At 33.2% G+C, this 25,674-nt stretch overlaps 1 protein-coding gene across 1 annotated transcript in view; it reads right to left on the minus strand.

Annotated features, from left to right (window-relative positions):
- LOC127705529 (putative ankyrin repeat protein RBE_0317) overlaps positions 1-23,310 on the minus strand; it is a 34,023-nt gene extending 10,713 nt beyond the window's left edge. Inside the window, exons 1-4 of the mRNA XM_052209856.1 lie at positions 23,251-23,310; positions 11,591-11,731; positions 9,233-9,334; positions 8,330-8,434 (exon numbers count right to left, since the gene is read on the minus strand). Of these exons, the coding sequence (XP_052065816.1) occupies positions 8,330-8,434; positions 9,233-9,334; positions 11,591-11,731; positions 23,251-23,310 (408 nt within the window). The remainder of the gene's footprint in view (positions 1-8,329; positions 8,435-9,232; positions 9,335-11,590; positions 11,732-23,250) is intronic.
- Positions 23,311-25,674: the final 2,364 nt, after the last annotated feature.

Raw genomic sequence — 25,674 nt, forward strand, 5'->3', positions numbered from 1 at the left:
CCAAACTCAGTAAAGACCCGTCTAAATTGCCTTTTGATTCAACAATACTTACCTTGATGATAATTGTTCGTAAAAAAATCAAGAATGTTCTAAATATACTGCCGAAATTTACCCAAAGGGACTTACTTTAAATACATCAAATGTAAACGGTGATAACTGTCCCCTCCTCGATTTAGATATTTCAGTTTTACCGGGAAACTCCACACTAAATTTTACGACAAAAGGGACGGATTTTCGTTCACTATTGTTAATTTTCCTTTTTTGGATGGTGATGTTTCTTTGGCATCATTTAACGGTGTTTATATTTCACAACTCGTTCTCTATGCCCGTGTCTGTTGTGACGTTCTAGATTTTAATGAACGTTATCTATGTATTACTGATAAATTATTAAGTCAGGGATTCCGTTACCACAAATTACCTAAAACTTTTACTAAATTATCCATAGATATAAAGATTTGGTTTTGCAGTTTGGTTGTAAAGATAGAAAACGGAATAACACATCCTCATTGTTACGGAGATGTTGTTTACCGTGCCCGGAAATTTAGAAACGATCCTGAAATACTTATCGATCCTTTGAATAAACTTATTCTAAAGGGTTGCCATTTTAATACTGTAATTAGATCCTCGAATATTGTTTTTATTGGTATTAATATTGCTTTTGCTTTTGCTATCAGTGAATTAAAAGCGAACTAAATATTATTGTTATATACATATGCACTTTCATGGATCCACAATCTGTCGATACCTGTATCTTGGCATTGCACAAGGTCATTTTTTTCTGTGACTGTTTATGACGTCTTTACACTAAATGCACCAAGATGCATGATTTTTTATTAGTTGTTATTGGCTTTGAACTAGCTGCTAGTAACTGCGAGTACTATCAGATCTGTACTTAATGTCTTTTTGTTGTTGGGATATACAAGTACCCGGCCACGTCCACCGTGTTTTTGTTAGATGTATTTCTATGTGTATTCATCTGATGGGTTCAGCCTTTTTTCAACTGATGTTTATAGTTCGTTCTTATGTTGTATTGTTACACTACTGTCCCATGTTAGGGAGGGGGGATCCCGCCGGCATGTTTAACCCCGCCACATTCTGTATGTATGTGCCTGTCCCAAGTCAGGAACCTGTAATTCAGTTGTTGTCGTTTAATGCTGTGCTACATATTTATTTTCGTTATTTTTTTTGTACATTAATTAGGCCGTTAGTTTTTCTCGTTTGAATTGTTTTACATCTGTCATTTCGGGGCCTTGTACAGCTGACTATGCGGTATAGGCTTTGCTCATTGTTGAAAGCCGTACAGTGACTTTTAGTTGTTTATTTCTGTGTCATTTGGTCTCTTGTGAAGAGTTGTCTCATTGGCAATCATACCACATCTTCTTTGTTATATGAACCTTTGAAGGAAAGAAAACAAATTTACCAAATCAGGTACCATATATGAATGCTGAACTTAAAAGTGCCATTTATAGATAAAAAAAAATGCGGTATAATAAATTTCAAAAAATGAATGGTAGTAAGAACTGGGAAGCATATAGACGTCAACGCAACTATGTTACAAATATATAAAATAAATGTATCAACCAATATTTTATAGAGAGGTGTGCTTGGGGGTCCAAACACATGTCTGGCCGACAGTGAAACCTTTTCTTTTACAAATAAAGGTAAGTATTCAGTATGAAGATATATTTTCACTTCTGTTCTCGTACTAAGTACAACAAATTTATTTATTTCGTAAAATGATTCCGTGCTCCATGTAATCCTTACATCAAAATTATTTGTATTAACCTGTGTACGTTATTTTATTTAACTGCATATTGTCCGAGGTTATAGTTGTCTTTCTGATATTGTTTTACATCTCATCCCCCACCCCTTTTTTGGATTAGTTTTGTATTCACATTGTGTCATAGATCAAATTTATTCGTTCAGTGTATATTTACCTGTTTTTGTTAATATGTCTTTTGGTTGAGTTAAGCCATTTCAATTGATATTTTATAGAGTGTCTTTCTATGTGGTGATATTACACTATTATGTTAGGTTAAGGTGAAGGTTGGCACCTGTTTGAACCTGCCATACTTGTTTGCAACTGTCCTTAGTCAGGAACCTGTTGGTAAGTGGTTGTCGTTTGTTGATGTTATTTATAATTGTTTCTCGTTATTTATATTGGTTTTCCTGTTTGGATTGTTTCACACTAGTCATTTTTATAGCCCTTTATAGCTTGCTGTTCGGTGTGAGCCAAGGCTCCGTGTTGAAAGCCGTACTTTGACCTATAATTGTTCACTTTAACAAATTGTGACTTGGATGGATAGCTGTCTCATTGGCCATCATGCCACATCTTCTTATATCAATGTACACCAAAAGGAAACTGTCCTCTCTGAAAATAATGTTGTAATTACAAAACAAGCGGAGGTGTGTGAAATATCTAATAACTATTTTGTAAATGTCGGAATATTGGAAGCAATCAAATAAAGCTTGATAATGATCACCCGCGTATTTTGGCCGGAAAAGATAATCTTCCCGATCTTGACCAGAACAGTTTTACCTTTATCCCTATAGATCAAGATATTGTTGAGAAAAGTATACGTAAAATTAATGTTAAAAAAAGCCTCTGGAATAGATGGTATTTCACCCAAATTACTACATTTTGCTAAACCTGCTATTGTAAAATCTCTTACAGATATTGTTAATTTATTATTATCATCATTAACATTCCCTGACAATCTTAAGGAAGCTCAAGTTGCACCTATTCACAAAAAAAAGGAAATTATAGACCGGAATGTGTGTTACCGGCCATTTCTAAAATTAGTATAGTACTTTAATATATAATATTGTTTAGCGTTTAGATCATGCTTTGGATGTCAGTTAACTTTATCAAGAGTGATAGAAGATTGAAAAATAGCCCTAGACCAAGATAAATATCTTGCAGCTATTCTTATGGACTTGTTAAAAGTTTTTTACTGTCTGTTCCGTGACTGACTGCTACTGAAAAAAGAAGCTTATGGTCATTACTTGATATGTTATATAGTTATTTAACAAAGCGAAAACAGCGTGTAAATATAAACCAAAATGTAAGTGATATGCTTGACATATTTAAAGGGGAACCAAAAGGTTCCATCCTTGGACCCTTTCTATTAAATATCTTTATTAATGATTTGGTTTTTTTTTTGGTAAAAAATATTATATATAATTATGCTGATGACAATATTTTGTCAAAGTCTGGAAATTCCTTACAAGACGTAATGTCTCCACTTCAGGAAGACAGCAATTATTTAATACTGTGGTTTTCTCCAAATGGAATGCAGGCCAACCCAGAGAAATTTCAAGCTATCTCTTTTGGCAAAAAAACCCACATTATAAGAAGATTGTGTTTGATTTAAATGGTATTTCTAAATCATGTGAGGATGAGGTAAAACAACTTGGAGTTACAATTGATTTTAAATTAAACTTCAATTTATATATTTCAAATATTTGTAAAAAGGCTGCCAGGCAATTATATGTTTTGAAAAGAATTTGGAAACACCTAAACAAACTGAATAAACTTAACATTTATTACTCTGATAAAACGTCGCATTCATAAATTGACAAACTGTGTGAATGATCTACCAAAGTCATTTTTCAGAGACAAAGAGGCTGTGAAATGACTATCATCTCTTCACTATAAGTATGTTGTTGTTCCTGCAGACAAGACTTTAAATACTATTGTCTTTGTATGTAAATCGTACTACTATGAGTAACTTGTAAAAGAATTAGGAATAAATCCCACAGGTAATCCCACATACAAAAACATAGCATTTGACAAGAATGAGATTTTGGCGAATCATAAGTCCTTCTTGGCTTCAATGAACATAACATTGTACAACAAATCGGAGGACTTACTTTGTTTGTATTGGATACCTAAGCTTCACAAAATTCCGTACAAACAACGGTACATTGTCAGCTCATCTGCATGTTCGACTAAATAATTGTCCATTAGGTTGACAAAAAATCTGTCCGCAGTGAAAGAGGGTCTTCAGAAATACTGTGAAACTGTTTACTCGCGTAGTGGTATTAACCATATGTGGATTCTAAAAAACTCTAAAGAACTTCTGGATTAATTTTAAATCTCGATCTTTTTCTCACATTAGTTCTATCAACACTTTTGATTTTTCAACCCTGTGTATGTGAAATTGAAAAATCGTCTAAAAGAAATAATCCACAGTGCTTTTCAACATAAAAATGGTAGCATACGCTATACATTAGTTACTTTGGGATACCATACGGCATATTTTGTTAAAAGCGAACAAAAAGGTAAAACATGCTACACAGACGAACAAGTGGTCAGTATTCTGGAGTTTCTTATTGACAACATATTTGTTGAATTTGGAGGTAGACTTTGTCAACAAATTGTCGGCATTGCTATGGGAACGAACTGTGCGCCTCTCCTTGCCGACCTTTTCTTATTTTCATATGAATCGGAGTTCCTTCAGACACTTGTCAAAAACAAGAAGATCAAAGAAGCCGGGTCATTTAATTTCACATTCAGAGATATTAATGATGTTCTTTCCATTAACAATCCAAACTGTTCTGATTGGGTTCCACTAATATATCCCCCAGAACTAGAAATTAAAGAAACAACAGACACGGCTTTCTCCGCCTCATTTTTAGACTTATACCACGAATTTGACATACACGGTCATCTCAGTACCAGAATCTATGACAAACGAGATTATTTAATTTTGAAATTATCAATTTCCCCAACCTTAGTAGCAATATACTAACTTCACCTGCATATGGGATATATATTTCCCAACTTATTCGGTATTCAAGAGCTTGCAGCTCCTACTCATACTTTGTAAAACGTCACTAGTGTCTGGGCAGAAAGTTGATGAACCAGGGGTATGTCAAGAACGTCTCGTCCTTATTAAAAAAAAGTCATCGGAAGGTACAAAGACTTTGTTGATAAATATTCCGTATCAACTTAACAAATAATACACGACGGTCTTGAAGTATAGATTATGGGTACCGACGTTGTTTATCTTCCTAATAACGTGTTATATATTCTCTTTTTTTATGTCTTTATGAATATTACTTTTACTGTTTAGTCTGTTTTTGGTGATATCCTTTTGACGTGGCTCTGTACTTATACATCCCGTCATTGTGTTATTGTTCTATGGTACATTTTTTGTATTCTTGTCTTTCATTTTTGCTAATGTACTTTGTCTATATGCCCTTTTTAAGTTTCTTTGTTACATATGACGTGACTCTGTACTCATACATCCTGTCATTGTGTCATTGTTTTATGGTACAACTTTTGTATTCTTGTCTTTCATTTTTACTAATGTGCTTTGTCTATATGCCTTTTGTGGTATTTTGTTACATATGACGTGACTCTGTACTTATACATCCCGTCATTTTGTTATTGTGCTATGGTAAATTTTTATATCCTTGTCTTTCATTTTTGCTTATTAACTTTGTTTATATGTCTTTTTGTGCTTCTTTGTTACATATTTGTTTGTTTTTATAGTGATTAAGATTATAACACAATGCTGAGTGCTGTAACCCTATTTTTGATATTTTTACCTATTATGTCTGTTTGTTTTGTTCACACATCGTTGTCAATATAATGGAATTTTATACGACTGTCATACAAGTGAAAGGTTTAGCTAGGTATAAAACAAGGTTTAATCAACCATTTTCTACATAAGAAAATGCCTGTACTAAGTCAAAAATATGACAGTTGTTATCCATTCGTTTGATATGTTTCAGCTTTTGATTTTGGCATTTGATAAGGGATTTTCGTTTTGAATTTTCCTCGGAATTCAGTATTTTTGTGATTTTACTTTTTGTTATGTCAAACATTAGTACTGTTCTTTACTTAGCATTTCTGTGGGGAACAAAATACGACAAAAATAGAAAAAAATACAAGAGCGAGCACTTCGTTTTCTTTATGAAGACCATCAGAACTCGTACGAAACACTCCTGAAGATTTCAAACCTTTCATCATTAAAAAATAGTAGAATACGCTCAATTGTTTCGGAGACCTTTAAAATAATTTAACAAAATGTCCTTTATTTATTCATGATCTAGTTGTTGAAATAATAATTCATATAATTTCAGGTATGTGAACACTGCTGAGGTATCTAGACCAAGAACCACAAGTTATGGTAAAAGATCTTTCAGATTTGAGGCAGCACAAGTATGGAATACCCTTCCCAATGAGGCTAGAACTATGACCTCTTTTGACCAATTTAGGAATTTTATAAATTCCTGGAGTGGGGGTCAAAATACAACTGCAGTTCATGTCATTTCCATCCAGTGCTGCCTCATAGCTGAAATTTCTTTCTTCCCGTTTTTGTTTTTCTTTTATGGCCTTTTGTTCTGCTTTTTTATGCATGATTTGATAGCTGCTATTGAATGCCAGTGCTCAATTTATCTATTTATTGTTGCTTTTGAGTTTGTTAGTATTTTTTAATATTTTAGTGATTGCTGGTTCCCTCATTCAATGCACACAGAGGTGCTTGCCGCATGAGCATTGACCCTGAAGATTCAGAAATCAAAATTAATTTGCATTCATTATATCTGCATGTTTTTTATTTTTTTTTATTAGTATTTGCATGAAGCTGCATGATTTTTATTTGATAGTCGGTTAAAGAGCTCAGTTTTTTCTGTTATGTATATATATGCCGTCTTGAAATAAAATTTATTTACTTACTTTCTTACTTACTTATCACTTATGGTTTACCGGTTACAAATGCATATCACTTATATCAAAAGCATAAGGGGTAATAACTATCATATGGAGTCTCCGGATCTCTTCGGTCAAAATTATTCTCCATACTTTTAGGATATAACGAGCAACTTGGTAAACTAAATTTATCGTCGTCTTTTACGGTTGCGAAGGAGTATTACGAACAAGAAAAACAGTGTTCGGGGAGATAACTCTCACAAAGTTAAGAGTTCGGTTAAATAGTGTCAGATTTAATAGCGTTTAAACTGTTCGATATTGTTTTGAAAGTCTTGCCACCCAAAAACACATATTTAGTCAATCAACAAAATAAGTAACATGATAAATAACGTCAGTACCTTAATTGTATACTTCAAGACAATCATGTATCATTTGTGAAGTTGATAAAGAACATTATCAACAAGGTCTTGGTATCTTTTGATGAATTTTTTTTTAGAAAATGGACGAGACGTTCTTTACATAACCCTGGTTCATCAACTTGCTGCTGAAGTTTGAGGTATAAGTCTTAAAAAATCTAATTATATCATAAAATCTTATCTAATCAGGTTTAAAAAGCTTTTGATAATACATTATAGAATGAATTCGAATATTTATTCTGAAAGTATTGGATGTAAAATTGACATTTAGAATGTACCTTTCTTATAAGAATTAGATTTTATGATATTTTTTAGCAGTAGTTCAACAAGTGAATTAAGGAAACTTATGTAATATAAAAGAAATTCTCAAGAAGTAAAACAATAAATCACCTAGGTTACTGTTTTTGTCATTAGACTAACATATTTCCTTTTCTGGAAAGCAATACCAATTAAGGTCAAACATTCGATAAATAGAACACTTTGAAATATATATATCATTGGTTTATGGGTTAAATCTTTTTATTTAGAAATAAATTTAGCAAAATTGCATGATTTTAATCAGACTCGGTGTGGCATGAGTGCCAATGAGACAACTCAAAGGTCAAAATACGGTCTTCAACACGGGGCCTTGGCTCGCACCGAACAGCAAGTTATAAAGGACCCGAAAAATGACTAGTGTAAAACCATTCAAACGGGAAAACCAACGGTCTAATCTATATAAAAAACGAGAAACGAAAAACATTTATGAACCACATCAACAAACGACAACTATTGAACATCAGATTCCTGACTTAGGACAGGTGCAAACAAATGCAGCGGGTTTATGTTCAGTTGTTGGTGAATTTAATTAACTGAGTGTGTAAATATTTTTTTGCATAATACTACATCTACATTCATCGAGGACTCCCATTGTCAGACTTTATTCAAGTAAGTAGTGGTTGTATATACATGCGTTCATGAATGATAAATCCTTGTATTAATGTATCTGTGCAATTGGAAAACAAAATAAATTTAAACTAAGAAAACGAATCGTACTTGATTAATCATCTTTAATTCCTATAAAATCTCAATGATTTGGGTATAAGTATGTCTTGGCATTTCGAATATTTAGGATACAAGGTTTTTTTCACTCTGAGGATTAGAGTATTTTGCCGATACGTTTATAGATTTTATAAGCAACATTATGCTGACATTGATTTTGATGAAAGATTCAACAAAGTTTGACAAGTATGTACAAAACGTCAACTCGTACCTTATTTTCTCTATTTGGATCTATATCTGCTCTTTCTAATAACAATTGCACTATGTCGAGATTTCCACCACTAGCAGCTAAGTGCAAGGGAGTATCACCATTATTCTGAAATTAAAAAAAATTGCACTGCTCATTGCATCATATGAAAGTTAACACAAACAATTCGTACAAATGATTACAGTACACAAAATTACATCTGCCAACATTTCGAGAAGTTAATGAACTTCAAACCGTTTTTGTTTATCGCAATTTTGTTTAAACTGTAAATATGGATTAAGTTGATAACATGTGTACATAAAATCTGGTCATTGTAATGTGTATTCGAATCCCATTTTTTTTGACAAAGATTAAAATAAATTGCCTGTTTTCCAGAAGTTTCATTGTCCTGTGTGTTTATTCCAACTTCCTCCACCAACAAAACCTGGTCGCCTTGGTATATCTATTAGTACTGTACATAGCATCAAATTCAATAAACAAATTCACGAACATTATCATGGTGCGACTCATAGTAAAACAGTTGATATCATTACCGGCAGATTTTTAGAAAGTGGTATCAGTGACGGCAATCGAAATAATATATGATGTTAAAAGCTGTCAAAATAATATAGCAGAAATACACAAGCTGCTAAAATCTACGTAATTGAAAGTTGTCTCATCGGCAATCATATCACATTTTCTTTTTTAATATGTTTTGGGATATTTGAAATCTTTACATCATTTGTCTTTCTTTTTATTCGATGTCTCAAACAATTTAGCAGTTGTACTACTCGACAAATCTAGTCATACCCTTCTTTTTCTTGGGATTTGTATAGTTAATAAAAATATTTCCCGTTCTCTACTTCTTTGGTTTTGATGGAAGATTTAACAAAGTTGGACAATCCTGTAAAAAATGTAATCCCGTACCTTGTTTTCTTTATTTAGATCTATATCTGTTCTTTCTAATAACAATTTAACTATGTTGATGAAACCACCTCTAGCAGCTGCGTGTAAGGGAGTATTATAAAACTGAAATAAAAAGCTTGCAATGATCGTATTATCCTGCATGTGTATAAACAAACATTGTCATATTAACGATTACAACAAAATAGCATTGTTCAAAAATTCGAGAATATAACGAATTCCAAAAACAGTTTTTCTCAATCGCATTTCTGTTGAAACTGTAAATGTTGATTAATTTAATAAATTGTATACAAAAAAAAACATGTTTATAGTTATGTGTATTCGAATTCCTTTTAAATTTACAAAGATTGCCTGTTTTGGATCCGAAAGTCGGTTGTTCTGTCTGTTTACTCCAGGTTCTTTCACCAACAAAAACTGGTCGTCATCGTATAACAAATATCCATGAACGTCGTTTTATACTCCAAAAAACAATTTCACGAACAATATCATGGTAAGTTGTATCACGCCCATAGTATAGCAGTTAGTTTCATTACGGGAAGATATCAAGAAAGTGGTCTCAGTCAAGACAATCGAAATAAGATATGATGTTAAAAGCTGTCAAAATTTTATAGCAGAAACAGACAATCTGCTAACATCTACGTCGTTTGTTACGTAGTTAAAAGTTGTCTCATTTGCAATACTATCACATTTTTATCCCCATATATATCAGGATATGTGTAATTCTAACATCATTTTTCTTCGTATTTTTATGTCTCAAACGATTTAGCAATTACAAATATATTTATATATAGATATAAATAAATATAACTTTGAATTTTTGAAATACTAAGGCTTTTCTATCTCAGGAATAGATTACCTTAGCTGTATTTGGCAAAACTTTTAGATATTTTTGGTCCTCAATGCTCTTCAACTTCGTACTTTATTTGGCATTTTTAATATTTTTGTATTCGAGCGTCACTGATGAGTCTTTTGTAGACGAAACGCGCGTCTGGCGTAAATATAAAATTTCAATCCTGGTATCTATGATGAGTTTATTTATATACTATCTAACCAATATATTTATACCCTATCTTTTTTTTATTTGTAGTATTCTTCTTCTTTGATTTTGATGGAAGATTTAACAAAATTGGACAATCCTGTAAAGAACATCATCCCGTACCGTAGTTTGTTTATTTGGCTCTATATCTGCTCTTTCTGATAACAGTTTATCTATGTTGTTGAATCCACCTTAAGCAGCTGTATGTAATGGAGTACTATATATAAACTCATCATAAATACCAGGATTGAAATTTTGTATTTGCGCCAGACGTGCGTTTCGTCTACAAAAGACTCATCAGTGTCTAATGAAATTCTAGCGCTCGAATAAAAAAAATAAATAAAAAAGGCCAAATAAAGTACGAAGTTGAAGAGCATTGAGGACAAATATTTCTAAAAGTTTTGCCAAATACAGCTAAGGTAATCTATTCCTGAGGTAGAAAAGCCTTAGTATTTAAAAAATTCAAAGATTTGTTAACAGTTAATTTATAATTATGACCATATCAATGATAACTCATGTCAACACAGCAGTGCTGACTACTAGGCTGGTGGTACCCTCGGTGAATAAAAAATCCACCAGCAGTGGCATCGACCCAGTGGTTGTAAATAAACTGATCATAAATATCAGGATTGAAATTTTGTATTTGCGCCATAATACTGAAATAAAAAGCTTGCAATGTTCGTATTTCAGAGATATTAACAGACTATGTCAACCAAAGATTAGATGTTCATGGTGATTTGTATCCGAATCCCGTTTAAATTGACAAAGGTTGCCTGTTTTCCAGAAGTTCTGTTCTTCTGTGTGTTTATTCCAGGTTCCTCCACCAACAAAACCTGGTCGCTATGGTAGAGCCATTAATACTGTACGTGGCATCAAACTCAACGAACAAATACACGACCAATATCATTGTGAGTTATATCACACTCATAGTAACAAATGATCTCATTACGGGCAGATTTTAAGAAAGAGGTCTTAGTCAAGGCAATCGAAATAACATAAGATATAGTTGAAGCTGTCAAAAAAATATTGAAAAACAGACAAACTGCTTACACCTACGTCATTTGTGACATAGTTGAAATTTGTCTCAGTGGCAATCACATCACATTTACTTTTTCAATATGTGTCAGGATATTTGTAATTTTAACATCATTTTTCTTTTCTTTATTTTTATTGGATGTATCTTTTTTTTTTTGGGGGGGGGGGGGGGGGGGATGGGGAATGTGTATATGTGTATATTTTAATAATACTATTTTCAGTTCTCTTCTTTGGTTTTGAAGGAAGATTTAACAAAATTGGACACTCTTGTGAAGAACGTCATTTCTTACCTTATTTTCTTTGTTTGGATCTATATCTGTTCTTTTCAATAACAACTGAACTATTTCGAACTGTTTACCACTAACAGCTGAGTGTAAGGGAGCATCACCATTCTGTAAAAAATACCATAATACTGAAATGTTCGTAATTTCCTACAGAGGTATAAAAAAATATTTCATACAAATGATTAGAGTACAAAAAAGCATTGGCCAACAATTCGAGATTAATGAATATCAAAATCGTTTTTAAAAATTGCATTTTGATGAAACTGTACACATGCATGAAGTATATAACTTGTGTACATACACCATCTTTATAGTGCGCAGCGACGTTAAGGGCGTTTCAAGAAATTTCCCATTATTATACACAGGAAAAATCATATTGAACTCAAAGTAAGTTTTCTCTGCCTAAAGGCCAAAATGCACGTCAAAGGCGTAAACGGAGGAAAAAGGGTCTATTCTGAATTACATTCCAAACTTTTATTTATAGAAAAATATAAATACACTAGTGTCACGTGACTTCAAACTGAAAGTAAGGACATTTCCCCAAAAAGTCAAAAGGGCAGGTGCAAGATGAAATCGGATCGCCCTGGTTTTGGGCTCCCTGTAATCAGGATAACTTATTTTACTGGAAAAGTGCTGTGCCTAGTTTTTAATAGAGGTTATTTAAATATAAAACAATAAAACATGGAGATTTTTTTCGATTTATTGACTTTTTGGCACTTCGGATTGTGAAATTTCTTTTACACGAACGCTATATAACTAGGCACAGCACTTTTTGAAAAATTTGAAAAGTGGCCTTTTTTACCAATACCAGAATTGAATGGGTTGGTAAAGCTCTTGCATCTGCCCTTTTCTATTAATGTAACATGAAGTAGCATTATCGCCTTGAACTGAGAGAGAAAAACGTTTGAAAGACCCTACAGTAGTCGGATCGGCTGACGGAAAAACTAAGTGTATTTTTTGTACTCACCGTGAAGCGTTTCATATAATTCTTTAATAAAGTCATGATGGAGCGAATAAACAAATATTCTCTTATTGCTTGCTTAATTAATTGAAGGTTCCAATTCAGAATACGTTTTTTTTTTCAAAGAATTTTAATTGTGACAGGCTGGATTTTCATAAAATAGAATGTTTACATCTTCTGTCATTAATCATGTTAATATTTGCATATCCACCTCTTGTGTATATTACCGCAAATGGCAGAGGCGGATTCAGGTGGGCTCTGACCCCTTGTGTATCAACCAATTTATAGTTAATATATACACCTTTTATATGTCACACTCCAAACTTCGATTAGTGTTGGGACACGCAGCCCCCCTTTTTTGTCCAAATCCGGAATCCGCATCTGGGGTCCTAGTGTAGTTCTCATTTTGCAAGTGCAAGTTCATTATATAAATTAATAGCATACTAGGTCTCTTCTAGTGCTTTTATATTTGGAAACATTAACATTTTAATGAAAAAAGTTGCATTTTTACAAAGAACTTAAATATACCAAAATTCATGTCTTTTTGTGTTTGCTCTTTATCATTGATGTTTAAATTACAAATATGAACTCCTGCCTGCATATATAAATATTCAGATATTACTAGTTGAATATCTCCTGCATCTCAAGTGCGACTGGTATCAATTTGTAAATCATGATTGGGAGGTCTTTTTGAATTTATTCTGGTGGGGGCAGGGTGATTTTTTTGTTTGTCTCTAATTGAATATGAATTTTCACCAGTTACCAGGCCAGTATTTTGTATGGCTTGCTTTTAGAAAAAAAAATGTCCCCAGTGGTTTCCTGCATTTTGTTGAACAGAATATTCCTTTCATCCCATCTGGATCAATATTTCACTTATTCTAACATTTTTACAGTTACTTGGTAAAATATTCTGCCCTCCTTCTTTCTTATTTAATATTGTTTGGAATATTCAAAAGCACACACCAGCATTAACATGGGGGATATAATTCCGTTTTCCTAGAATGAGTAAGTTTTAATATTTGAACAAACTTCCTTTTTGGGGTAAGGATTAGAAGTGTGGCATTGAGTACCCCATACTAAAAAAGAAAGTACCTTGAGCTCTCAGGATTTATGATTACCCTATATCATAAAGCAATAACCAGTTTGACAAATATTGGATGCATATAGCATGTATAGTACAACTAATTTTAATTGCATCTGTTAAAAAATCCACAACCGATTAGTTTCAGATACATGTACATGTACCTATGATTTAATCAGCAACCTTGTCATATTCATCATCTTAATTTCTCAACCTTATAGTATACAATTGTACCATGAAGTTGGAAATAGTGACCTATTTGTTTCTGCCGTTCATTTCATATTAAATTCCTGCCTACCAAAGTGTCCACCTATACAAATGGACAGCCAAGAAATAGCCAAAAGTGCTTACGTGACATTCAGCACAATCAATCAATTGTTTTTTTATTATCAAGTGCCATAATATTTTAAGGTTCATCTTAAAATCAGAAAACTTATTTCCCATCACCTGCTGAGATTGGAAGCAACTGAATGGTATTTCTTTTCTGTCAGAATGAAAGAAATTCTATGTACCAGTATATATAAATATACAGAAATCTTAATCACAATTTTTACATATATATATATATAGAGTCTATAAGAATCTACCAACCAGTAAACTTAATAGGTATTGGATCATCAAAATTGACAATACTACACAAACAGGGAAAATTATATGAGTCTAAAAGATTGTGTAACAATACCGATAAATAGATGGAAAACAAAACACTAAAAAGTGTTGAATATCATCGCACAAAGATGGAAAAACTGAACAGATGATATAAATTATACAATAATTGCAAATATTTCGGCTAAACAAATGGCCTTCCTCAGTGTTAAAAGTTTTAACAATACTGATATATAATGTATAAGGATTATGTACAGGATCGAACAGGATTGTACATGGCAAAATAGGCAAAGAGAGAATCGGGAGAAGTTTTAGATAAAAACAATGGGTGTCCTCCATCCATATGGAATCAATAGAAAGAAATAATTAAATTTACAGTCTAATGTTTATATTATGATATTCAGGATTTTGGATTAAAATCAATCGACCAAAACTTACCTGTATTATTATTGATCTATGTTTACACCTTATACATTTTATATCAGTATTGTTAAAACTTTTAACACTGAGGAAGGCCATTTGTTGAGCCGAAATATTTGCAATTATTGTATAATTTATATCATCTGTTCAGTTTTTCCATCTTTGTGCGATGATATTCAACACTTTTTAGTGTTTTGTTTTCCATCTATTTATCGGTATTGTTACACAATCTTTTAGACTCATATATATATATATATATATATATATATATATATATATATACACAAGTCTAAATTGAAAACAACATTCAAACCTATGAAGTGTATATAGATATATACATGATATATATACACAAGTCTAAATTGAAAACAACGTTCAAACCTATGATTGCATTGGATAAAAACCGCAATTTTTATACGTGTGCATGCAAAACACATTTCTTGTTAGAGGGGTCTAAATACAGCACAAACAACATTTTCCAAAAGACCAAAAGAGTGAAAAAGTATATTTCAACAAAACGCATTTGACTGACAGGTCGAACAACTGATGTTCTTAAACCCTGCTGACTGCCATTGGCGATTGCCAAATAAACGGATCACCGATGTAATAAATGGATCTTTATTTTAGATTTAACACTAAACAGAAAATAAACTTGCGGAAAAAATGGTATACCGCAAACAATATATATACATGTGTACACAATCCAAAAGTTTCAGGGGAATGAATAATGACATATCTATAGAGGACAGGACAAAATAGTCAGCATGGAAATTAAAATGATATGTAAACGCTTAAAAAAAATAATGCCTACCAAATATCATTGACAAGGGTATAACCAGTGGTTAATCTTTACCGGACCCAATCACAAAAAGTAAAATGACTTAATTGTTAATCAAAACTTCATTGGCAATTATACCACATCATCTTATTATATCAAATTCAAAACAAGAAAAAAGCAATTTCTGTCTGTGTTGGGGATGCTGTCTCATTGCCGTACATGTATACCCAACATCTTTTGCTAAACCTGCTAGATATAAGAATCTCTTATACTGTGAAAATATTCTATCACAAGTTTCCAAGTTTATATATATATCCTTCAAAAAGACTCAGAAATTTTCGAGTAAATTTATTCCCAAGATATTAAATTATAATTATTGAACAATGCCAGGACAAAAAATGTGAGATTAATTATTGCAGTTTCAGGAAATGCTGGATTCAAAATTAAATAATACCATCATTTAAATAAATTTATATTTTTTTTTTGCCAAACGTATACAATGGTATTACCAATTTTAATTGTTGTTGTTACTGGACCTTCTACAATTTAGACAAGATATGAAAACATTGCTAAATTTTCTGATTTCTAAGTATAGACAAACTAGATAAACATGTACATGTACATGTACATATGTAAAAAATGGCAGCTACTTGGTATAAATGCAAGCAAAGAAAATACCCATTATAATTGTCTTGTTCAAACATTCTGTGACCGGTTACAGAGGTCTTGCTCAGTATTGAAGGCCAACATCAATATGACCAACAACTGCAATTAAAACACTTTTTTATGCTTTTGAACTTTTTGTATACCTGTATTCTGTGTTATGAAATGAAATTGAAATATAAATCATGATAAAATATGATTTTCTTGTTCTCTGGTGGACAATATATGACTATTTGTTCTCTAATGGAGAGTTGTTCCATTGGCAATCATACATGTATGTCATATTCTTAGTTCTAAAATTACATGTAACTCCATTTGTGGTGCATCAGTGAATTGTATGCCTACATGTATATCTCGTGTATATCTGTAGGTAGGATTAATGTTTAAATCAAATTACTTTATCTTTTCCCTGTACTTGCCATAAAAATAACAAAACACTCATATAAGTCTTATAAATGAATATTTCCTTCTTTACAGTTCAACTGAATATGATATATATTTCTATCTGCAAATGATCTTTAGATATCTCACTTGGTTAGATATTGCAGATTTTTCAAATATTTCATGAAAGAGACGACAAATTACATCCGTGAAATACATTTTTTTTTTAAATGAAATCCTTTTTTGAAACTCCAATTGTAAGAAAATTCACAAATCTCCAAACTGCCTATCTTTAGAATTCATTTTAACTGAGGTAAAAGCTCTTTAAGATGGTAAACATTAACTTCAATGATGATGAAAAAGAAGCTAAATTGTCCAGTTAATATTCCTCTGTCTCTCAGCATCAAGACAATAAATTCATATTCATTTGCAGCGATTTGGTCTTGAAACAGTCAATGCTTCTGCTTAGTATATTATGTAGAATTGCTGTCTTTTTTCTACTTTTCATGTGACATATTTGGTGGCTTTCTACACAAATTTTAATCAGATCTTCCATAATGGCCAAGATGAGTTATAAGTAACTTTCTACTGCTGTCTCACTGCAGGTCATTTTCCCTGAAATATGAAAATGCAAATATGATATATATCAAATGAAATTTTCAACATGCAAAAAGCAATCAAAAGTTAGTGCAAACATACTTCTTCAAGAATTTACTGTTAAAAATGCTAACAAAATAAATTAATAACTCCCATGTCCTTATTTTAAAATGTCTTCATTCAACATTTGAACAAGAATTTAATTTTCCACACATTTTAATAAGGGGTACTACTTTTATAAAACTTTAAAATTAAATGAAAAACCCAGATGTGCCTATAAGATGTATTATGTAATAAATATTAAATTTATGTATTATGTTTAACTATATTGTTTTGTATCTCCTTTTCCAAATGTAAATTATGACCATGATGACAGGAATACTTAAATATCAATATCAGTAATCCACAGCTAAGAAATTTTAGCTAGCAAGTTCAGTATATTATTGTATTAATATCTGTCATGTCTGTGTAAATAAATTTTATTGCTGGTACAGATACTTCATTAAATTAAAAAACTATCATGATTATTGGGTACATTTATTAATGCAATTTTTGAAAAATGGACAAAAATGTGAGATTAATAATTGTGATTTCAGAAAAATCTACATACTTGTACAGTTACTTATAAATTATATGTATAGATTTCAGAATGTGAGTTCTTATAATTGCGATATTTTCAAAGTTGCCTTATAAAAATATGGCAATAATTTCTGAATTTACATCAAACAATATTCTTACAATGCAAGAAAACAGAAATTTATTTGCACAAATTATAAAACAGGAAGAAAGCCAGTCTCGCTAACATGTTTAACCCCGCCATTTTCTGTATGTATGTGCCTGTAATTTAGCGGTTGTCGTTTGTTGCTGTGTTTTTTCATTCATTTCTTTTTTTACATCAATTAGGCCATTAGTTTTCTCCTTTGAAATGTTTTACATATGTCACCTCAGAGCCTTTTATAGCGGGCTATGGGCTTTGCTCATTGTTGAAGGCCATAAGGTGACCTAAAGTTGTTAATTTCTGCGTCATTTGGACTCTTGAGTAGAGTTGTCTCATTGTACAATAGTTAGCTAATTGCAGGACAAAACAATCTACCTGTCTATATAAATAATAAAGCTCTCCAAATTCAAACCATTACTTTATATTTATCAAAGCTGGAATGGCATATTTTATCTTGTAATCATGGTAATTGACAGGTGAGCTAAACAAAAAAAAAGATAAAGTAATTATTTAATTACAAATAGATACTTTTTTTAAAATAAGGAGCATAAACATGTGTATAATGATTCATATAATTTCTAAAATAAAGAAATTACGTCTGCCACACAACCCTTATTTGATATCAGGATTTTATTCATACACATGTAGATATAATGCCTATTTTTTCTCAGATTTCTGGAATTGCTTCATCCTATGCAAATAAAGAGCTGTGCCATGAACACGATACGCGTGCTGTCATCTTAGCTCGTCTTTATGGCTTAAATTAATTTTTATGATAATGATGAGAGTACTGCTCAATAAGCCAGCCCCCCCCGCCCCCCCCCCCCCCCCCCCCCCCCCCCAAATCTAAATAAACTGTTTCACTGAGCGCAGCTGGATACGCCCACAGAGGTCCAACCCTGAACAGTTGGGGCAAAAATGGACACAATATTCAAGCTTGATACAGGTCTGAATTTGGATTGTAATTAAATATTTGACATATCATAGGTTTCTGAATAAATGTAGTCAAAGAACTTAAAATTGATTGTATGAATTGAATTTATATTCAATTAAAGATTTCTTGCTGTTGTTCAATACACTGTGCTGATGTGCAATACTTTTCTGTTGTGAGACTATAAACAAATAAAGTTCAATTAATTCTCAATGTCATATTAGAAATTTATGAAACTCAAAAGGGAGCTTACATCAATAGATATAAACAATTCACCAAAGTTTTATGCAAATTGGTTAAAGCATTTTTGAGTTAATGTCCGACATGTTGATGAAGGACGGACGGACGGACGGACGGACAGACTGACAAAAGTATACCATAATACGTCCCATAAACGGGCGTATAAAAAACAAGTGAATCTGTGATTTACTGCTCACTTATTATACCCCCATACCCTTAAAGTATAAGGTTAACAGGAAGTTGTTGAGTGATGAATCTGAAAAAGCATGACATGGTATAGCTGACTCATATAAACTCTAAAACCTGAAATTTCAGAAATCCCTGTAATGTTCCTGAGAAAGATGTGACATAAAATATTCATGGGGCGGACGGACCGACTGACTTTAGGATGTACAGACAGAAGTAAAACAGTACATTTGTACCCCCACTTTTTTAAAGACTAAAAGTGGGGGTATAAAGATAAAAAAAAACTTGCACACAGTGGCACAATTCATGAATAAATTTTATGAATAAAATCCCATAACTGGAATAAGTAAAATCTAAAATATATAAAAAAAATCTTAAAGGAGCTTACGTTACAATTCAGCAAAGTTTCATGAAAATTTGTTAAAGCGTTTTTGAGTCATTGTCCGAAAAACGGGAAAATTTCGACCCTTTATTATGAATAATGAATTATGAATACTCTAAAACCAGATATCAAAAATACATAATAGAAATGGAAAGAAAACTTTTGTCAATAAATTTAAACAATTCACCAAAGTTTCATGAAGATTGGTGAAAGCTGTTTAGAGATATTGTCTGAATGATTCACCAGCAATGATTCTTAGGCAGAGCTCCAAATAAAAATATGTTTCTTTCAAGTATGTGTGATAGCTGATATTTAATTTATGATTATCAATTTTTGTTTAATTTTTGTTCATGGTGTCTGGTTTGTTTTAACTGTTACACTTCTTGGTCCATAACACTTGTATGTGTTGTAATTTTTTTTTGTCTCAGCGGCTTGTGGTAGACTAACATTCAGAGCAATAAGAATATGAGACCCCCCTTAATCTATTGGTTCCTGAAGAGCTGTGGCCTTCTCTATTTATAAATTGATAATGTGATTTGCGTACTTTCTTGCATTCGCACACTGGTCTGTTGTCACAGAATAAGTGACTTTATTACAAGCGGGACTTTTTTCTGCCTCTTGGACTAGTGGTCTCCCAAAGAAAATTTTATAAATGGGTCCCTTCTGTTTACCGGGGATATAGCTTTGAGTAATGGATTTAATTACAGTTCAGATATTTGATGTAATACTTTATTTTTAGAAAGAAAGTGCATGCAGTGTTCTATTTAATTTAAATACTGATAATTATTATATATATAAAAAGAATATGTCAATGTGGGAAGTCATAATGAGCAAACTACATATTAATTAGTCTAATATTATTGCTTCTTTAATTGTTTGCTGCGATTCCTTCCTAATAATGACGATTCCTTCCTAATAATGACGGTCATAGGAATATGAGGAAGGCGTCCCACTTAATCATAAACAAAGCCTTTCAAGAAATTATAATATTATTTGGACTGTGTTAAAAATTGTTCTATTCAACCAGCAAGTATATAAACTTGCAATTGGTCATATTTCTGACTTGGTAATGATTTATAAAAAAATACTGGTTCCAAGATAATTTATTCAAGGTGCAGGCATTTTCCAGAGAAAGACGCATGGTCCAGGATATGTCCAAAAAATTACCCAGATTTTAATTTTTGCTTTAATGCTATAAACTTTAAGGAGAATGGTTAAGGAGGGGGAGGAACACTGAAACACTAAAAAAAAATGTCAAAAACATAGCACGGAAAATAAAAATTAAATTTATAAGGAAAAACAAAACATGAGAAACAACATCTCAAATATTAAGGAAAAGTACTAGAAGTTGTTACTCGGCATTCTCAGCCGTCTGCAGTTATTTTTAATGGACATATTGTCATAAAGGCCTTTATTACATACATCATGTTCATGAACCATAAATATTCAATAGAATTGCAAAACTTTTTTGACAAGCACGAAAACATAAAGAGTACCACAGGAAACATGGAAAAAAAATAAGGGGAAACACAAAGCACACACATCGAACCAAACACGAGACATAGAAGGTAAAACGTTTAACACAAAAACAAGTGAAATAAAAAAGAAAACGTTGCATAAAATTGTCCCTTTACCACCATGTAAAATTCAAAATTGACAAATATCAACAGCAATACGCAGAAAATAATATAATATGGACTTCACACTGATTTAATGGTGAGGGGGGGGGGGGGGGTACACCATATGTGGTCGAGCTCCAAATTACGTGTTTAGGGTTCCTTTAAGCAAGTTTGTGAGCCCTGTGCTCCACATTAAGAGCTTGATGCTTTGAAAGTAGAGATCATGGCTCTAGTCCAGCAACGTGCGTTCCGGAGAGAAGTGAACGGTGGAGCAAATCATAGGCGGATCCAGGGGAGGGGGGGGGGGGGTGCTGACCCCCCTTTTGTGGGAAAAATTTGGTTGATTATATAGGGAATCACTGAAGCATGACTGGAGCGGGCCCCCCTTAGGTCAGTCAGCGGGCCCCCCTTATGAAAAGTTCTGGATCCGCCACTGCAAACGTACCCAACAAGGAATGGCAGGATACCTGCGAAACGAAAGTTAGAAACGAATTTAAGGGTAAATGTTGAGAATGGGCTCTTGGTATAATGCAGGGAACTTGTTTCATTCGATATTCTGTTCATTTATTGACGGGATTCGATAAATTATTCAAATTTCAGATATTTGTTGCAGTCTAGTTTCTTGATCTTGATCTTGATAGGAATACGGTGATACATCCAAGGATATTAATACACCGCGCGTGCGTCAAGTAATTTACTTAAGTGGGGCCTCCCTTACAATTTCACTAAAGGTTTTAGCTGGTTCTTCTGCTGTCTGAATTTTGATGAAGATATCCGGAGGTAGTTGGTTCCAGTCTTTAATGGTATTTGGAATGAAACTGTATTTTAATGTGTCTGTTTTTGTTTGAAGTCTAAGGAAATGTTGGCTGTGCATGTTCTTGGTTGTCCTTGATGGTTTTTTCAGTTGGTCAGAAGGTAAGTTTGCTTGACCGTGTATACTTTTGCAGAAAAAGATCAGTCTGTTTTGAGTACGGAGGTCTTTTAGTGATGGTAATTGCAGTTGGTCTAAAATTGCTGTCATACTTCCTGGTTCGTAGTTGTAGTTTGATGTTATAAACCTAGCCCTCTTTTCTGTACATTTTCCAGTTGGTCTTGGAGATATAGTTGATGTGGGTCCCAGGCAGTGCTTGCATATTCTAGGACAGGTCGTGTCAGTCCTTTATATGCCTGGAGTTTAACTTCAAGCGGACATGTTGATAGGTTTCTTTTTAGTAAGCCTAATGTCCTATAAGATTTATTGCATATCTCCTCTATGTGCTTTCCCCAGTGTAGATCATTTGTGATGTTTACTCCTAGATATTTAATAGATGTTAAAAATTGGAGTTCCGTATTTTTGAGAGTGTATTTAAATGATGTAATTTTCTTTTTGCGACTCAATGTCATCATGTTGCATTTAATTGGTTGAAATCTCATACCCCAAATAGTCGCCCAGTTACCAAGGGTATCTATATCTTTCTGTAGTTCTGCACAGTCATCTTCATTTTTAATTTCTCTGTAGCATACACAGTCGTCTGCGAACAGCCTTATTTCTGATGTTACATTTTCTGCTATGTCATTGATACGGACCAGAAATAGGATGGGACCAAGAACCGTTCCTTGAGGTACACCTGATAGGACTGTCGATGTTTTGGACTTAGTCCCATTCACTATCACACACTGAGATCTTGTAGATAGAAATGCGTTAATCCAATTAAAGATGTTTTTCGGCACGCCATATTTGTGAAGTTTACTTTTTAATAGTTCGTGCGGTACGGTGTCAAATGCTTTTTCAAAATCCAAAATAAATATATCCGTTTGTTTCTTGTTGTCAATGGCAGTTGCCCAGTCATGTATTACGTTGATAAGTTGGGTTTCACAGCTGTGTCTTCTTCTAAATGCATGTTGTCGGCTATTTAGGATGTTGTGATCTTCAAAGTGCTGCATTAGGTTCGAGCAAATGACATGTTCTAGTAGTTTGCAAGTGAAACATGTTAGGGATACTGGTCTGTAATTACTTGGGATGGTTGTGTCGTTCTTCTTGAATAATGGGCATATGTTAGCACTTTTCCATTCATCTGGGATGGTTCCTCTGTTGATGGATTGTTGGAAAAAGTAAGCCATTACCTCTGATATGTTAGGTGCCAATTCTTTAAGTACTCTGGGATGTATACCATCAGGGTCCATCGCTTTTGATACATTTTTTAGTATCTTCTCCACTCTTTTGGTTGTTACTATGATGTTTCTCATTTTGTCTACATGAGGAGTTTGGTATGGAATAGATTCATATACTGTCTCGGTATAAACGCTTGTTAACTGCGTATTCAATGCCTCTGCTTTCTTTTGGTCTGAATCGGCGGTCTTATTATCATCAGTCTTAAGTGGTGGTATTCCCTGTTTGTCTGCCTTCTGGTTGTTAATATATTTCCAAAATGGTTTAGAATCTTGTATTATATCGCCTATTAAGTTGTTGACGCAGTTGTTGTGGGCTGTTTCAATTTCCTTGTTAATTGTGCGTCTTAATTTTCGTTTTATTCTCATGCCGTTGTTTCTTTTATAGTTAGCGTGTGTTCTGTCTTTTCGTTTGATCATGGCCTTGATATTATTATTTATCCATGGTATTGACTGTTTTCCTTTTGATGTTTTAGTTGGTACATTTATTTTTGTGGTTCCTAGTATAAATTCTTTTATCATGTTCCAGTTTTCTTCTACATTCCTGTTGTTGTGATGGCCATTGAAGTATCTGTCTCTGGTGAAGTCCATTGAGTCATCTCTCATTTGATTGTAGTTTCCCTTTGAATATTGGAAGAAGGTCCTTTCTGGTCTCGTTCTTCTTTGAATTGTGCATCGCAGAGTACCCATGACAATGTCGTGGTCGCTTAACCGATCAGGTGAGTGGATATCTGTGAACTGCCCTGGTAATGTTGTAATTATAAGGTCTAGTGTATTACTTTCCCTGGTTGGAAACAGGATGAGTTGTTCAGCACTAGCCTCATTTAGTATATCTATTAACGCTTGGCCTTCACTACCGTTTAGACATGTGTTGGTATCTTTATTTAGCTTTGTCTGCCAGTTTATTTTACGGTAATTAAAATCACCCAAGACGTGAATGCATGGTTGTTTCTTTGCTTTTCCTAATTTCTTGATTTTATCCAATTGGTCCTTTAGTAGTTGTATTTGGTCCAAAGGGGCATCAGGTGGTCTATACCAGCTTCCTATGTAATGATGTTTTCCTTGCAAGACTATTTTGCTCCAAATAGATTCTGATCCGTTTTCGAGGATCTTCACAGGCGCTGAGTCTAGGTGTGTTTTGATGAGTAACATTGTGCCTCACCCACTGCCTGTTCTGTCGTTGCGGTATATATCATAGCCCAATGTGTCTGGAATCAATTCATTGGTTGCAATGCTGTTGTTGATTTAGGTCTCTTGCTGCGCTAATATATCGGGGTTTTCAGTTTGTAAATATGCCTGCAGTTTAAGTTTTTTCCCTCTTAAACCGTTGATGTTGATGGAAACCATTCTGATCTTACTGGTATAAAAGTGTCTGTTTTTATCTGAAGTACATTTTGAATTACTAAGTGTCTCTTTGTTGTTTGTGAGAGTATCAACGATATTGTTGGTTTCTATGCCTGATGAAGTACTTGAGTAGGATGTTGATAAGTTTTTTTCATCACATAATGGGCAAATCCATGTACAATTTGTTGCTTGTATGTTTTTTTATTCATCATTTGACACTATTGCACAGGAGTTATGAATCCATGTTTTACATCTGTCACATTCAATTGCTGGGTCACAGTTATGTATGTTGCCTGAGCAAATTCCGCATGATGCAACGCAGTTTTGGCAGAACCATTGATCAGTTGTGTTCTGTAATTTAGCGTACGTTGTATTGTCAACAGATGTACATCGTGTATGGATCCATTAATCACATTCATCGCATTGTATTGCTTTGTCAGTTCTTTTGACTAATTTACAACATATCCCGCAGCTGTTTTGAACAGGACCTGGGTTTTGTTCAATTCCTGATATTATCAGTAGAATACGAATTTGAAGGTGAAATGGTGGTTTTTGTATGAACGCGATGTTCCAGTGTTTTTTACTACCATGGTGTGTGGTGTTAAGGTAAAGATGTACATACCTTTGTATCTGCAGAACAGTGGCAAACACAGACCTTTTTGTAGGGTGATCTTGGATAGACGATGTTCCTGTGTCTTCATCCATCCATTTTCCACAGAGTAACAAAACCTTAGCTATACCCATTATGTATTTGGGATTCATGTTGTATTTCAAGATATGTCTTCTTGTCTACCGACTCTGATAAGATAAACTCACCTAAACAGTCGGAAAACAGTTCTATTTTTATCTTGACTGCACAACAATAAATCCGAACGAAGGTAAAATTATGGTTGGCACAGTGTAAAACTTCCAGTAAAAATATATATCCAGTGAATAAAATATGTTCCACAATGTAATATGTAAAAGTTCGTAAAATTTGGTAGTCCAGGTAAACAATGGCTAAAAATGACGGTTTCCCGGTAAAATGTCAAAGAA

This window comes from Mytilus californianus, unplaced genomic scaffold (genome assembly GCF_021869535.1).
Source record: "Mytilus californianus isolate M0D057914Y unplaced genomic scaffold, xbMytCali1.0.p SCAF_6, whole genome shotgun sequence".
NCBI classification, from domain to species: Eukaryota; Metazoa; Mollusca; class Bivalvia; order Mytilida; family Mytilidae; genus Mytilus; species Mytilus californianus.